Source organism: Bufo bufo, chromosome 2 (assembly GCF_905171765.1).
Source record: "Bufo bufo chromosome 2, aBufBuf1.1, whole genome shotgun sequence".
NCBI classification, from domain to species: domain Eukaryota; kingdom Metazoa; phylum Chordata; class Amphibia; order Anura; family Bufonidae; genus Bufo; species Bufo bufo.
The window spans coordinates 208,839,450-208,856,399 of NC_053390.1; the positions used below are offsets into that span (position 1 = coordinate 208,839,450).

At 41.9% G+C, this 16,950-nt stretch overlaps 1 protein-coding gene across 4 annotated transcripts in view; it reads left to right on the forward strand.

Moving 5' to 3' along the window:
* Positions 1-13,553, forward strand: part of CUX2 (cut like homeobox 2) — a 534,292-nt gene extending 520,739 nt beyond the window's left edge. For all 4 annotated transcript variants that reach the window (XM_040416060.1, XM_040416062.1, XM_040416061.1 and 1 more), the window contains 2 exons: positions 4,372-4,645; positions 10,796-13,553. In XM_040416060.1, the coding sequence (XP_040271994.1) occupies positions 4,372-4,645; positions 10,796-11,630 (1,109 nt within the window). In that variant the 3' untranslated portion in view covers positions 11,631-13,553. The remainder of the gene's footprint in view (positions 1-4,371; positions 4,646-10,795) is intronic.
* Positions 13,554-16,950: the final 3,397 nt, after the last annotated feature.

The following is a 16,950-nucleotide window of genomic DNA, read 5'->3' on the forward strand; positions in this document are numbered from 1 at the left end:
CTAGCGCCGTACTATTACGGCCCACTGATCGGGCGGGTGCAGGAGCTGCGCCTGCCTGATCAGCTGCAGGGGACCAGCTGTTTCCGTTAGCCGGAGCCCTGCTGTATGCACCGATATCGGTGAAAACACAGAAGCCGGCGCATTAACCCCTTCTATGCCGCGGTCAGTGCTGACCGCGACATAGAAGGGGTTTGCTGTGGGTGAGGGAGCCCATCGGGTCCCCGCACTGCTGTGGCGTGGACACGATGGATGAGAAGGCAGCCCAATGCTGTGCAGAGGCTGCCCAATGCCTTGCACGGCATCGGGATCTTCCTTCTACGGGTGCCCAGGAGATCCAGCCCCAGGCACGTCTCCTAGGCAACCTGTTAGTGTATTACTCTGTGTAATACACTAACAGGCAATGCATTACAATAAAGATGTATTGTAATGCATTGCAGAGGGGAATCAGACCCCCAAAAGTTAAAGTCAGAAATAAAGTTTAAAAAAAAGTAAAAAACAGTTTTTAAAATTAAAAAAAAAGTTTCAAGTAAAAAATGAAAAAACGCCCCTTTTCCCCTGATTTTATATAAAAAAAATAGAAACAAGAAAAAAACACACATATTAGGTATCGCCGTGTCCGTAACGACTGGCTCTATAAATATATCACATGATCCACCATAAAAAAAATAAAAACTGTAAAAATAAAGGCATTTTGTCACCTTACATCACAAAAAGTGCAATACCAAGCGATCAAAAAGGTGTATGTCCCACAAAATGATGCCAATAAAACCGTCACCTCATCCTGGAAAAAATGAGCCCCTACATAAGAAAATCGCTCAAAAAATTAAAAAACTATAGCTCTCAAAACATGAGACACTAAAACATTATTTTTTTGCTTTAACACTGCTATTATTGTGCTTAAGTGAAATAAATAAAAAAAGTAGACATATTAGGTGCGTGCGTAACGATCTGCTCTATAAAAATATCACATGACCTAACCCTTCAGGTAAACGCTGGAAAAATAAAAAAAAACTGTGCCAAAATTACAAATTTTTTGGTCACCTTGCCCCATAAAGTGTAATAATGAATGATCAAAATATCATTTGTACCCAAAAATGGTACCAATAAAAACATCAACTCTTCCTGCAAAAAACGGGCCGTGCACAAGACGATCGGCAGAAAAATAAAAAAAATAAGGCGTTCAGAATATGGAGACAAAAAAACATAATTTTTTTTTTTTAAATGCTTTATTAGGTAAAACTGAAACAAACAAACAAACAAAAAAGTAGACATGTTTGATATCATTGCGTCCGTAACAACCTGCTCTATAAAAATAGCACCCTGTCAGATGAATCTTATAAAAAATACAAACGATGCCATTTTTTGGTTACCTTGCCTCACAAAATAGTACCAATAAAACTAGCATCTTATCCTTTAGTTTTCAAAATGGGGTTACTTTTTAGGAGTTTCTACTGTAAAGGTGCATCAGGGGGGCTTAAAATGGGACATGGCATCTAAAAACCAGTCCAGCGAAATCTGCCTTCCAAGAACCATATGGCGTTCCTTTCCTTCTGCTCCCTGCCATGTGCCATTACATCAGTTTACGACCACATGTGGGGTGTTTCTGTAAACCGCAGAATCAGGTTAATAAATATTGAGTTTTGTTTGGCTGTTAACCCTCGATGTGTTAAAGAAAAAAAATGGATTAAAATGAAAAATCTGTCAAAAAATGTGAAATTTAGAAATTTCAGCTCCATGTTGGGCAGACTAGATTTTGGGCAGACTAAATTTCAGCTCTCATTGGGCAGACTAGATGGGCCAAATGGTTCTTATCTGCCGACACATTCTATGTTTCTATATGTTCCTTTAATTCTTGTGGAACACCTAAAGGGTTAACAAAGTTTGTAAAATCTGTTTTGAGTAGCTTGAGGGGTGTAGTTTCTACAATGGGGTAATTTATGGGTGGTTTCCACTATGTAAGCCCCACAAAGTGACTTTAGACCTGAACTGTTGCTTAAAAAGTGGGTTTTGGAAATTTTCTTAAATTTTTTTACGAATTGCTTCTAAAATTCTAAGCCTTCTAACGTCCTAAAAAAATAAAATTACATTTACAAAATGATGCTAACATAAAGTAGACATATGGGGATAAGAATCGTGAAGTACAATGTGTCACGAGAAAACATTCTCAGAATGGCTTGGATAAATAAGTGTTCCAAAGTTATTACCACATAAAGTGAAACATGTCGGATTTGCAAAAAATGGCCTGTGCAGGAAGGTGAAAACTGGCCCAGGGTAGAAAGGGTTAAGGTGTTATTACCTTTCCCCGTGTTGGGCAGCTCAAGAGCAGATGGATGATGAGACCTACATCAGTGCTCATTTGCACCGGACTGATTACGCAGGCCGATGCAAACAGAATGCGGGAGGAATTATTTGTTCCTTCTTCATTCTCTTCTAGTCATTATCGGCAGCACATCACTGATTACACAGGGAGATGTGCTGCCGATAATCAGGCATCTTTCATCCTGATGAATGATGCCCAGCAAGGGATGAACAAGCATTTGCTTGTTCATCAGCTGATCAGCTGCTTGATTATACAAACCAATTATCATAAACGAGCATTCATATGAACGCTTGTTCTCAGTAATTTGCCAATAATCATAGGCCCTTTAGAAGCAGAATAACGGAAATGTCGGATTCAGCACATACCTGAGACAAATGGAGCTAAACCGACTCCATTGTCTACAATGATGTCTGTTTAAGTTTCCATCTGGGATCCTGCTTTTACTGGACTAAAAAGTCCTGCATGTATATATACTGGACAAAAAAAAGTCCTGAAGTATATATAGTGCTTCTTGGACATCAAATGGCTCTCGTAGTGTCCCTCAATATAATCAATGGCACCCATAATGTCCCCAGTATACATAGCCCCCCAGTACCCTAGTATTTATATTTTCTCCCCATTGTGCCCCCGGTATATTTATTTGCGCTCCATTGTGCCCCCAGTAATACTGACAGATACTTTTTTTTTTTATAAATAAAAATACCACCTCCCCACTTAGACGCGAGGGTACACTCGCTCATTACCAGAGGCAGCAGGATTTGATGCTCCCAGTGTGATCTTGTGACATTATGACACTGGGAGCACCAGGTCCTGCTGCCTGCAGAGCAAGTGGATACAGTGAACATATTTTTTTTTATTTTAACCCCTGAACTCAAGAAGTCAGGAGAAGAGATTAAAAGAGCAGCTGTCAGCAGGATAAACCATATTAAAACAGGAATTATGTTAATGTCTGGTAGGGTTGCTAATTAAAAGCAGATCACTTGCTTTATTCTGGAGAAAAAATACTTTTAATGCATATGCAAATGAGCAGTTAAGTGCACTGAAGGCGAGCCCGAGTCACTCTATGCACCCTGCTTCTTCTACCAGCATCTCTTTCTCCTTACTGATTGACGGGGCTAGGTGAGAAATGTGGTCCTGTCAACCAAGAAGCAGAAGGAAGGACTGGCAGAGGAAGCAGGAGGAGCAAGGGTGCATAGAGTGACTTGGGCCCGTCCTTGGTGCACTTAACTGCTCATTTGTATATGCATTCTCCAGAATAAAGTAAATGAGCTGCATAACAAAGATACGCTTTTAATTAGCCAGGTCAACCCTACCAGGTATTATGTCTGCTTTAGGCCTCATGCACACGACATTTGTGTGTTTTGCAACGGATGCGGAAACCAAACGGAGTGCTGTCTGCATCTTTTGTGGCACCATTGAAGTGAATGGGTCCGCATCCAAGCCGCAAATACTGCGGCTCGGATGTGGACCAGAACTGCAGTCGTGTGCATGTAGCCTTAATAGGATTAATACTGCTGATTGATGCTCTTTAATTGTAAGTCAGTTAATTGAGAGAGGCTTACTACGGTGCTCACTATGAGCATTCTCTCAGACCCTCAAATGGAAATCAGTTGTGGGCCATTCACTAGGCATGTTTTAGCCCTTAGGATGTTATTAGGGCATCTAATAGATTCCCTAATATACAGAGGTTTGTCTTGACAGATCCAGTTTAAGCATTTCAGGACCGTTTTCATCACCAAAATAGGTTACGTCCTACTTTTTTGACAGCCATTTTTCATGGGTCATTAAAAAACCCGTCACATGGTCGTTTTTCACTATTGTGTGAATCCACGTAAACTCAGGTCCCACCTAATTGATGACTGGATTACAGATGAAATATTGATAAGGGATCGATAATCAAGTTTCTACTGGGGAATTCTTAATAGTGATACTTGGCACATCATCTTTTGTTCCTGGAGGCTGATCTGTTGATATGTGAACTGAAAACTATTTATGCAGTAGAATAGAGTGCAATAATGGAAATGTGATAAAATAATGTTTGTTACATTTAGCTTATCTGAAGCGTCGCTACGGTCTTATTAGCGTTGGCTCGGACAGTGAATCTTCCAACACTAGAACAGATTGTGCAAGCCCCAGCCTCCAGACACAGGATTATAATCTAATGCAGATGAAAAAGCCAAGAGTGGTGCTTGCACTGGAAGAGAAAGAAGCCTTGAAGAAAGCTTATCAATTGGAACCTTACCCAACACAGCAGACCATCGAACTGCTTTCCTTACAGCTGAACCTCAAAACTAACACAGTCATTAACTGGTTCCATAACTACAGGTAAGACCAGAACCAGTCTACCAGGACATAGGCACCAAATATGATGATAACGATTGTATTGTGTCAATGTTTCAACCACTTTAAAGGCTATGGACACCTTCGGGCAGTTTTTATGGTGTAACTGTACTCATTTTGGGCTAGTTTTATTTTCTGATTACTCTGAATCCCGTCATTGGAGGGCTAATGTGTAGCTCTTATCTTTGATCTCCTGATCTCATAAATACTCATTATAGCTAAACTTTTTTTATCAAACTGATAAGAATATGGCTTGAATAAGTGTTTACGAACTCTTAGGCCCCTTTCACACGGGCGAGTATTCCGCGCGGATGCGATGCTTGCGTTGAACGCATTGCACCCGCACTGAATCCTGACCCATTCATTTCTATGGGGCTGTGCACACGAGCTGTGATTTTCACGCATCACTTGTGCGTTGTGTGAAAATTGCAGCATGCTCCTCTTTGTGCGTTTTTCACGTAATGGAGGCCCCATAGAATTAAATGGGGTTGCGTGAAAATCGCAAGCATCCGCAAGCATGTGCGGATGCTGTGCGATTTTCACGCACGCTTGCTAGGAGACGATCGGGATGGGGACCCGATCATTATTATTTTCCCTTATAACATGGTTATAAGGGAAAATAATAGCATTCTGTATACAGAATGCTAAGTAAAATAGGGCTGGAGGGGTTCAAAAAATTTTTTAACTCCCCTTAATCCACTTGTTCGCGCAGCCGGCATCTCTTCTGTCTTTAACTGTGAGCAATAGGACCTTTGATGACGTCACTACGCTCATCACATGATCCATCACCATGGTGATGGATCATGTGATGAACGCAGTGACGTCATCAAAGGTCCTATTGCTCACAGTTAAAGACAGAAGAGATGCCGGGCTGCGCGAACAAGTGGATTAAGGTGAGTTAAATATTTTTTTATATTTTTTTAACCCCTCCAGCCCTATTGTACTATGCATTCTGTATTCAGAATGCTATTATTTTCCCTTATAACCATGTTATAAGGGGAAATAATACAATCTACACTACAACTAACCCAAACCTGAACTTCTGTAAAGAAGTTCGGGTCTGGGTACCACAGTCGGTTTTTTATCACGCGCGTGGAAAACACATTGCACCCGCACGATAAAAACTGAACATCGGAACGCAATCGCAGTCAAAACTGACTGCAATTGCGTTCCTACTTGCGCGGGTTTGCCGCAATGCACCGGGACGCATCCGGGCCTAATCCGGACACGCCCGTGTGAAAGAGGCCTTAGGAGATCAGAGCAAAGAACTATACATGCTGTAGTTCTCTGGTGATGGCCCAAAATGAAAGTAAGAAGCTCACAGCTAGGCTAAGACAAAACCTGCTGAAAGTTTTTTAAAAACTCCAGATTTTTAGCCCAAAATAAGTAAAATGGAATTAAAAAAGATGCCACCAAAGGTGTCCATAGCCTTTAAACTTGGAAGTTCAATGAATGGTGAGCATTGACAGGATTTTAAATCACTCCATTCGCATTTTTTTATTTTATTTTATTTTTTGCAGCCTCTTAGATGTTAAAGGGGTTTTCCGGGATTTTAATATTGAGGATAGGTCCTTAGTATCAAAATCCCAGAAAACCCCTTTAACATCTACTTGACTTGTGTGTAATGCTCTGTTCACATCAGTTTATGTCAGGTCTCCTGTGCTTATGACAGCAGAGAGAGTGCATTTAACAGTGCTATTTATGCCATCATGACTGTCATGACTCTGCTATAAAAAAAAATCCATGATGCTAATGTGATCAGAATCCAACCATAGCCACATCTACATACAGTCCTGATCAAAAGTTTAAGACCACTTGAAAAATGGCAAAAAATAATATTTAGCATGGCTGGATCTTAACAAGGTTCCAAGTAGAGCTTCAACATGCAACAAGAAGAAATGGGAGCGAGACAAAACATTTTTTGAGCATTCAATTTAATGAAAACAACGAATAAACTGAAACAGGCTGTTTTTCAGCTGATCAAAAGTTTAGAACCACACCTCCAAAAAAAAAAAAAAAAAACCCCGAAAACAGAAATCCAACTTCCAAACATGAACTCAGTAATGAGTAGCTCCGCCATTATTGTTTATCACTTCAAAAATTCGTTTCGGCATGCTTGATGCAAGCGTTTCCATGAGGTGAGTGGGAACATTTCTCCAAGTGGTGAAGACGGCCGCACGAAGGCCATCTACTGTCTGGAACTGTTGTCCATTTTTGTAAACTTCCCTTGCCATCCATCCTCAAAGGTTCTCAATTGGATTTAGATCAGGGGAACACGCAGGATGGGCCAAAAGAGTGATGTTATTCTCCTGGAAGAAGTCCCTTGTCCTGCAGGCATTGTGTACTGTAGCGTTGTCCTGTTGAAAAACCCAGTCGTTACCACACAGACGAGGGCCCTCAGTCATGAGGAATGCTCTCTGTTACATCTGGACATAGCCAGCGGCCGTTTGACGCCCCTGCACTTCCTGAAGCTCCATTGTTCCACTGAAGGAAAAAGCACCCTAGACCATTATGGCGCCCCCTCCACTGTGGCACGTAGAAAACATCTCAGGTGGGATCTGCTTGTCATGCCAGTAACATTGGAAACCATCAAGGTTAAAAAAAATTCTCATCAGAGAATAAAACTTTCTTCCACCTTTGAATGTCCCATGTTTGGTGCTTTCTTGCAAAGTCCAAACAAGCAGTTCTGTGGCGTTCAAGGAGACGAGGAAGAAGTTTTTTTGTTTTTGAAGCCCTTCAGTCTCAGATGCCGTCTGATGGTTATGGGGCTGCAGTCAGCACCAGTAAGGGCCTTAATTTGGGTCGAGGATCGTCCAGTGTCTTGACAAACAGCCAATTGGATCCTCCGGCTCAGTGCTGATGAAATTTTTTGTTCCATAATAGGGATCGACCGATATTGATTTTTTAGGGCCGATACCGATAATTTGTGAACTTTCAGGCCGATAGCCGATAATTTATACCGATATTCTGGGAATTTTCATTTTTGAGAAAAAAAAAAATTCCTACACAAATCTGCTGAAAATTAATGTTTATTGTTAATGTGTATTTTTTTTGTTTATTCTTAATGTGTATTTTTTTTTTATAAATCTTTTTCATTTATACTTAATATTTTTGTGTTTTTTTTTTGCTAACTTTTAACCCCCTTAGGGACTAGAACCCTTGTCCTATTCCCCCTGATAGATCTCTATCAGGGTGAATAGGATCTCACACTGTCCCTGCTGCTCTGTGCATAGTGCACACAGCAGCATGGAGCTGAACATGGCAGCCAGGGCTTCAATAGTGTCCTGGCTGCCATGGTAACCGATCGGAGCCCCAGGCTTACACAGCTGGGGCTCCGATCGGAGGAGCAGGGGAGAGGGGATCCTGTGGCCACTGCCACCAATGATTAATACTGGGTGGGGGGGGGGGGGGGGGCGCACTGCGCCACCAATGTTTTTACTATTGGCCGGGATTGGGATGGGGGTGGGGGGCGCACTGCGCCACCAATGATTAATACTGGGGGGCTTGGGGGGGCGCACTGCGCCACCAATGAAGATAAGTCTATCGATCATTCATATACAGGAGGCGGGAGCTGGCTGCAGAATCACATAGCTGGCTCCCGACCTCTATCAGCGGTAGCTGCGATCCGCGGCACCTGAGGAGTTAACTACCGCGGATCGCAGCTATTGCTCATAGAGGTCGGGAGCCGGCTATGTGATTCTGCAGCCAGCTCCCGCCTCCTGTATATATGAATGAATGAAAGGCTTATCTTCATTGGTGGCGCAGCGGCCACAGCCCCTCCCCTCCTCTTATGTTCTATCCCCTCATTGGCGGCGGCGGCAGCAGCAGCAGCACAGGGGGAGGAGACACTGCTTCCTTCTCCCCTGTGCTGTGGAGGGAACACAGAGAGCGCTGAGAGCAGCACGTTCTGTGTTCCCAAAACGTTATCGGTATATCGGCAAAATAGATGCCGATAACTGTCAAAATCCTCAATATCGGCCGATAATATCGGACAAACCGATAATCGGTCGATCCCTATTCCATAACCCTCAGGATCATTTAAGAAATTCCAAATGACTGTCTTACTGCGTCCCACCTCAGCAGCGATGGCACGCTGTGAGAGACCCTGCTTATGCAGTTCAACAACCCGACCACGTTCAAAAAGGGAGAGTTTTTGCCTTTGCTATCACAACGTTTGACTACCTGACAGAAAATGACAATGAATCCACATCTTTGCACAGATTTGGCCTTTTAAAGGCATGTGGTCTTAAAATTTGGATCAGCTGAAAAACAGCCTGTTTCAGTTTAATCGTTATTTTCAATTAATTGAATGCTCAAAAAATGTTTTGTCTCACTCTCATTTCTTCTTGTTGCATGTTGAATCTCTACTTGGAACCTTGTTAAGATCCAACAATGTAAAATATGATTTTTTGCCATTTTTCAAGTGGTCTTAAACTTTTGATCAGGACTGTATGGGGACAGGGACCAGAGTAGATTACACTAATGCATTAATACAGTCAGTATAGTAAGAGATGGCAGCAACATAAGGAAAACGAGCAGAATCCAGACTAGATGCTTATTTGTGCCTTTACCTTTCTATTCTTCATTTTTCTTTTACATTCTTGTGGTGTCTGGCAGCTTCAGGCTGCGTCTGTTGTTGGTTGACAGGTCTCTGGAGATGTTCCAATCTGAAGGCTGCTCAGAAAAGCCTTCCATGGATCATTTCAATTAGCTATGGTTAGGCACTTGTCCTTTGTGTTTGTTTTTTACCTAGATTGGATAAGGTTGTTTTTGCTTTAGAGAGAAAAGACTTTCACATATGCGCTTTGTATTCCAGTTTTGAGATCCGGCAGAGGATTTTAAAACCAAGGGAAAACGCTTCTGTTTTGCCCCCATTCATTGTCAGTGGGAACAAACCAGATCAGGATGCATTCCGTTCCGGTTTGTTCAGTTTGACTGGAAACAAAACTGCTGCAAGCTGCGGTTTTGTGTCCGGTCTGCGAAACTGAACAAACCGGATCCATTTTTTTTCGGATCCAGCATTCATTGACTTACAATGTTTTTAGTGCCGGATCCGGTTTGTTCAGTTTAGATTTAATAAAACCGAATCCAAACAGATGCATCTGGATGTATTAAATCGAACTGAAGCGTTTTGCTCCGGTTTTGATGTCGTCTGCCGGATCTAAAAACCGGAAAGCAAAACGCATATGTGAAAGTAACCTTATTTTTCCTTGCAGGAGATGGGAAAAATAAGCCATTTAGTAGGATTGGGCTATATTCACATCAGCGTTTTTTTTATTTCTGTTGTTGCGCCTTATTATAGGAGCAGGACAACGAAAATAATAGAAGTGGCATTTGTCGAATGAGCGCTCAGCGGACCCCGTTAATGCAGCATGCTGGGCTGTTTTGTTTGCTATTGTGTGTGTGGTATTGCAGCTTAGCCTCATTGACTTCAATAGAGTTGAACTGCACTACAAGCACAACCTGCGGGCACAAAGTAGTGCTGTTTCAGGAAGGAAGCCGTCTTTTTTTTTTTTACTGTTCCTGAACAACTCTTTTAAAGGGATTATCTCGGATTTTACAAAATGTGACTAATAGTATGTGATAAAAAAAAGAATCGTAATAGTCACCCGCTCAATCCCTGCCACCTTTATTTTATCACATTGTCTACTCTTAGACACTTTTTCAAAAATGCTGGACAACCCCTTTAAAGGGGTTTTCCCGTCTCAGACAATGGGGCACCGCTGGGACCCGCACCTACAATGAGAACGGAGTGAGTAAATGAACGGAGGGCGCACTGCGCATGCGCAGCCGCCCTCTATTCATTTCTATGGGGCCGTCGAAAATAGCCGAGCGCTTGCTCGGCTATTGCTGTCTGCTTTATAGAAATGAATGGGAGCAAGCGCCATACATGCGCGGTGCACTCCCATTCACTTCTATGGGAGCAACTCTTGGTGGTGGACATACCCCGGGAAATCCAGGGTCCTCCAGCCACAGTGCTCCCCGCTTCGTTCTTGTTGTAGGTGCAGGTCCCAGTGGTAGGACCCTCACCTATCAGATATGCCCCCATTGTCTGAGATGGGAATACCCCTTTAAGGCAGTTTTCTCAAAGCACATTTTGTTCTTGAACTAACCTTGGTATCTATCGGCTTTTAGGTCACGCATGCGCAGGGAGATTCTGATGGAAGGCCAGCATGACAATGACATAGACCAAGAGCCGAATAGCTGTGACAGCTTCATATCTGCAACATTACCACCCAGAGAGCTAACGCCTCACAGCCTGGACTCTGAAGCAGGAGACAGGAAGCCAGTGATCTATGATCTGAAACATATGCTGCATACAAACTGCTACTCAAGGGAGGTGAGAACTGCAATGAAAATTAAGAAAGAGGACACGGAAGAGGATGATTATGACTTTTCCAACCATTGGGAGTCTTGTGGCTCTGGAACACCATCAAGAACGTGTTCTGAATCGGAGCCATCCAGAGCACTTAGAGAAAAACAGGTTGCTTCCACTCCTTGTGATAGCTCTCAGAGACTACACTATCTACGAAAAAGCAAATCTGTTCCTGAGAAATCTCACCAGCCTGTAGGCCATGACTGTGCTGCCTCTGTACACACACATAAAGAGAACATGGGGGCAGACATGTCACAGGCTGACCCCATCAGCTTTAAATCTACGATAGAATCTTCCCGCTGCAGCCTAGAAGTGTCTCTGAACTCACCATCAGCTGCCTCCTCCCCAGGCCTCATGATGTCAGTTTCTCCTGTTCCTTCGTGTTCTGCTCCCATCTCTCCATCCTTGCCCAACACCACCCCTGTTAAGACTCATTCTGCCAGCCCAGGCAGTGACACAGTGCCGTTACATCCCTCCACAAAGCATAGCCCACACAACCAGAGGAGAAATGAAAAAATGGCAAATCTAAATAACATTATCCATAGGCTTGAGAGAGCCGCAAATAAAGAAGAGACTCTAGAATGGGAATTTTGAAACTGCTTTCTATCGGTGCAAAAATTTTTAAAAAAAAAACATGTTTCTACCCTACTCTGTGAATCCACCTTATGGAACAGAGTGATTGCAAAGGACCTATATTGCATATTTTATATATATATATTTTTTCTTTTTCTGTTTTGTGAAGTAGACTATAATAACAAAGAGGGTGACAAATATCCTAATAATCCCTCGGAATTTAACGGAAAAAAATAAGAAACAATTTTCATGGTTAAAAAAGAAAATCTTTTAGAAAAAAAAATATTTATAAAACATTTTAGATATTTTATTACCTAATATTTGGAATTTATTAACAGCTGAAGCTGCTTTGATAATGGACGTTGATTACCGCAGAGATGTAGCAGTGATTACAATGATATGTGTAACCTGGCCACTGGATAAGATTAAGTGACTGTTGTTTAAAGCCATCAAGAAGCACTAGGAGCCTGTCCAAATGAAGTATCTCATAGATATCAAGAGCTGCTTTGGATATTTACTACCCTCTGAAGAGATGGATACAGTCTCTAGGACTATAAACTGAATATGTATTGCCATGAAATGTGTGTAGATTGGATTTCTACTTGAAAAAATGTTGAGAACATATTATGCCAGGTGGCTGTGAATGTTCATCCTGTTCTGTGTATGGCAGAAGAGGATGAACAGGTTGTGGTGGGTCCAATAGTTGATATATGAAGTGCAGAATATTTATAATTTTATACTACATGGTCAGAAATATGTGGGCACGCTTTCTGTCCCATCCCTTAAGAACGGCTTCAGGGAAGGACAAGCAGATGTACATGCCTTAGATCACTGTGCTCAATGTCAGGAGTCAACTGGAGTGGTGTAAAGCACACGATCATTGGACTCTGGAGAAGCAGGAACATGTTCTAGAGAGATCAGTCACGCTCAGCCATGCTGGATGCCTGCACTTTTGGTACGAAGACTCTCCACAACACAGTTCCAGAATCTCGTCCAAAGCAACACATACGGCTGTACTGTTCAGGTGTCTACATACTTCTGACTGTGTTGTGTATGTATACAGTATGAATTACACTATAAAGAAGTCAGCGTTAACATGGTTTAACCATAGGTGTTGCAAATGCACAGTGAGGAGCTCCGTTTACTGTTACATCGAGCTGGCACTGTAGGCACATCTGGAGGACCACCAGTTGCCTGTCTGTAGCCATGACTTACAGAATGGCATTGCACTTTCAGAACCCTATACGTGTTTAAAACTTTGAAGAGTATAAAGGATGTGCAGTAAATTGTGCTTCATTTGTATGAACACTCCCTGGTGTGCATTTTCATTTTAATGCAGTTAAATGTCCCCATCCTTCCTGTAGTCAGGTGCCTGGTATTTACTTTGCTGCATTATTAAGGAGGGAAATAGAAATGGCACTACTTTCCTATGATCAGGAGCCAATATAGAGAATTGGCATCTCAGTATATTGTTTGGTGTAAAAGGTAAATTATTTTTGTATAAGTAAACCATTGCATCTAACAATGCTGGACAGATCGAGTTAAGGCTAAGTTTACACATGGTGTCATTGTAGCAGATTTGTGGTGCACAATATAATGTAAGTCTGCATCAAAAGCTACATGAATTTTCTACCACGCGAGAACCTTTGAATGTCCACCTTTGCATACTATTGTATATATATGTGAATGTATTACAATGTAAAGCAGTATTTGTATGTATGTTTATATAATAGTGTGCAAAGATTAAAGGGGTTTTCCGAGACTCTTTTTAAATCTGATCAGGGGGACCAACACCTGCCTTCTCGCAGCTCACAAAGCACAGCGCTTAGTTGCGCAGCTCAGCCTCATTCACTTCAGTGGGGCTGATCTGCACCTAGGCCATGTCACTGATGAACATGGCGTCGCATGGCCTACTGCGGCGCTACTGCGAGCACCACTGCCTTCTCAAACAGCTGATTGGTTGGGGTCCCAGGTGTCAGAACCCCACCGATCAGTTAAAAAATCTGGCAAAACCCCTTTAAATAGCCTTTAAAGGGGTTGTTTTTAAAATCCTTAGCAGGCACTTTTATAAAAGAAAGAAAGAAGCTTACCTTACCTGCTAAAGTTCCCTCCAGTGCAGTGCTGCAGGTCCGATCCTTGGGGCTTCCAGTCCCCACTGGACTGGAATTGAGGACATCACATCCACATTCATGTGACTGCTTAGCTAATCAATGGCGTCTGCAGTCATGTAGTGCATGAATGGCACATGACCACTGAGGCCAGTGATTGGTTGAGCGGTGGTGAACAATGGATGTGATGTCAGACCTGCAGCTTTGGAACGGAGGTACAGTTAGCAGGCTTTTCTCTTTCTTTTATAATTCTGTCTGCTTCTCTGAGAATTCTAAAAACTGTTGGACAACCCATTGAAGTATTTTCCCTGCAGCTGTTTTAGATGAATGTCCAATACGTTGATTTGTGCCCATGTTTGCATACTTTTCAAGCTCTGCTAGACAGTGAATTGTAAATAATGCATTAGGTTCATTTCATCCAACCAAATAATAGCTGTACCCCCAAGCGCACTGCTCTGTTCACATTTGTGTCATGGCTGCTCCAAATGCGTTTTCAAACGATTCTTCTGGAACCCATTGACTTATAATGGAATCTCTGTATGTTTTTGTATTTTTGATAACAGGAAAATCTCTACAGATTGCTGAATCCTCATGGAAAGGGGAAAGCACCAGTGTGAACTGAGCCCTCCTTATATTAATAAGACCAGTTGCTCACATATTTCATATTTAATGGGGTTCTGTCATCAAATAATGTTGCAAATAAAGAGACATGTGAACTTGACAGTTGAACATCATGGTCTCTGTACCATCTTCCTAGGTGCCCGCATTCTTGAGAAAATTGAAATTCATGCCATGCCCCCACAACCAACTGAGAGGACCAGGCAGTGAAGTAGTCCTTACGTCTGGCCCTAAAGTCTCAGGGAGCCCATTTAGTGCATGTGCTGTACAGAGATGGAACCAATGACATGACGGAGCCAGTAAACACTATGTAATCCACTAGATCAGTTGACAACCTGAATCATTGATTTGATCAAGGGCTTTTTTATATGAATGATTATTAGGAGTGATCTTTTCTCCTTTGTGAAGGTCTATTTTGGTCTGTCTAGACTGGTTTACTCCACTCATAACAGACCTTCACTTACCTGCTTTTTGGACGGCACTTACCAGTTATTTCTAATAAACCATGACATGGACTCATCAAAACCTTAAAGGGGTACATACATAAAATATACACTGGTTTTGTAAATGAGTTACATGTCACATATATTAGGAAAGGTTATAAGTCATTTTTGGAACTTCATTACGTGAAAGAAATTGAAGTTTCTTAATGTGTTGTTTGTAGCTGAAACTTAGGAAAACGGAGTCCTTCTGTCTAAAAATATGTAGTGTTTCGCTGCTACCATATATGACAACTTTTAGACTGTACTAGCACTTAAAGGGGTTTTCCAGGGAGAAAACTGGTTAAAAATTACCATTATTTACCCCTTGATTCCTCACTGCTTTTGTTCCGGCATTGCTCCGCTCCTCTCTGATTTCCACTTTCGGGTCGCAGCTCGACACTGAGGAAATAGCTGGAAATTCAAAACAACTGCAAACTGGCGCTTCTTCCTATATTTGTAGTACTGCAATACCTGCGTGGCGCTGCTTCACCAATAACTGAAGTCACTAAATGACCAAAAAATCCAAAGAAAACAAAACGCAAGTGTGTGCCACTACTATAACACTACCACCAGATAGACAAAAAAGAAACCAATATTCCCACAACAGACTTCAGTGTATCAGAGTATCTATAGTTCTACATGTCAAATAGAACCTTGCATGAATACCAATCTGATACCTGAGTGTGGATGTTGATTTCCTCCAAAACAATTCTCTGTTCTGTTCCAGGTAAGTTCACAAAAAGGCAGTTCCCAATCCACCAGTGGAGGTTTCTTTAGTCATTTAGAATTAAATCTGGATCCAGTACGAGCGAGCCCCGACTTGCAGCGCCACTCCTGAACTGAAAGCCGGCGCTGGTAATTTCACACTCTGCTACAGCCAGCCTCTATCACCAAAAAACCAACGCGTTTCGGAAGATAGAACGTCTTCCGTCATTTTATACTCACTGCTATTCCATCCTCCACTGGAATGAGTAACAGATCTTCTAGTTACGCTCTTCATACCCATACCCACACTCAACACCCAATTATTCAAACCCAATGGAGCCAGGGTATTCAAATTACCGTAAATATCCATTTAGTTTCCTCTCGGCCCATAGCTGTGATGTAATCACCTCCTCTCCAATTGGATTTCACCTGTACAATGCCACATATCTTAGTGTCCTTACAGCATAGTGTCGAGACCAGGGATGACCTACATATTTTCTTTCTATATTATATACATGTTCTCTAAAGAGACTTAGAGAACATGTGTATAATATAAAAAATATGTAGGTCACACATGATTTTTAATTCTTTACATAGGTGGAAATGCCCAATTATCGCTGAGGTTGGTCACGGCTGTTATCGGCTGACAGGCATCTCCAGCCATTTCCTCTGTGTTAAGCCCGGACTTTACAAAAAATCCTTCCCCCAACCCGGAAAACCTCTGATATGGCATGCACAATCTTGGTTCATCTAGTCTCTGTAAGGACAGATATAGGTTTATTCCTGGCGTGATTATGTTCACTTACTCTAGATTCAACAGACATATCTGCTGGAAGTTTGTTCCAAGCATCTACAACTCATTGAGTAAAATATTTCCTGACATTGGTTCTGATCTTCCTGTACTGAACTTTATTTAAAGTTTTGGAACAGGTTGCCCCCTCACTTCCTTCCTGAAGGCTATACATGTGTTGTACTATTCTTTTGGTGGTAGCTATGTACTCCTGGTGCTCGAGAGGAGCCAAAGCCACAAAAGAGGAAAGCAAAATAAATGTACAAGACAGATCCAGATGATTGATAATACTAGATAAGAGGTATCTTACTGTACAAATGCATCCATAAATGAAGGAAATGAATGTACTGGTTATCTGATGAGGTCATGTTCATGCACAGTTCAAGCATCAGTATGTCAATAAACCTCTCTAATAGAGGGAACCTCACCATCATCTCAAAGCCCTGCAGAGCACAGAATAAGGGGTAGTCTGAAACAAGGAAACATCTTTACGAATGACTTGAGGAAACATTCTCAGGTTAGCTCAACTAGTGTTTCTTTGAAACGTATAGAAGCTATTGGAATGGGGTAAAGGCCATAGATCTTCTGCTATGTGTAATCTGTTAATCCCCTTTAAAATTTGTTCCTAGTGCCAAGAA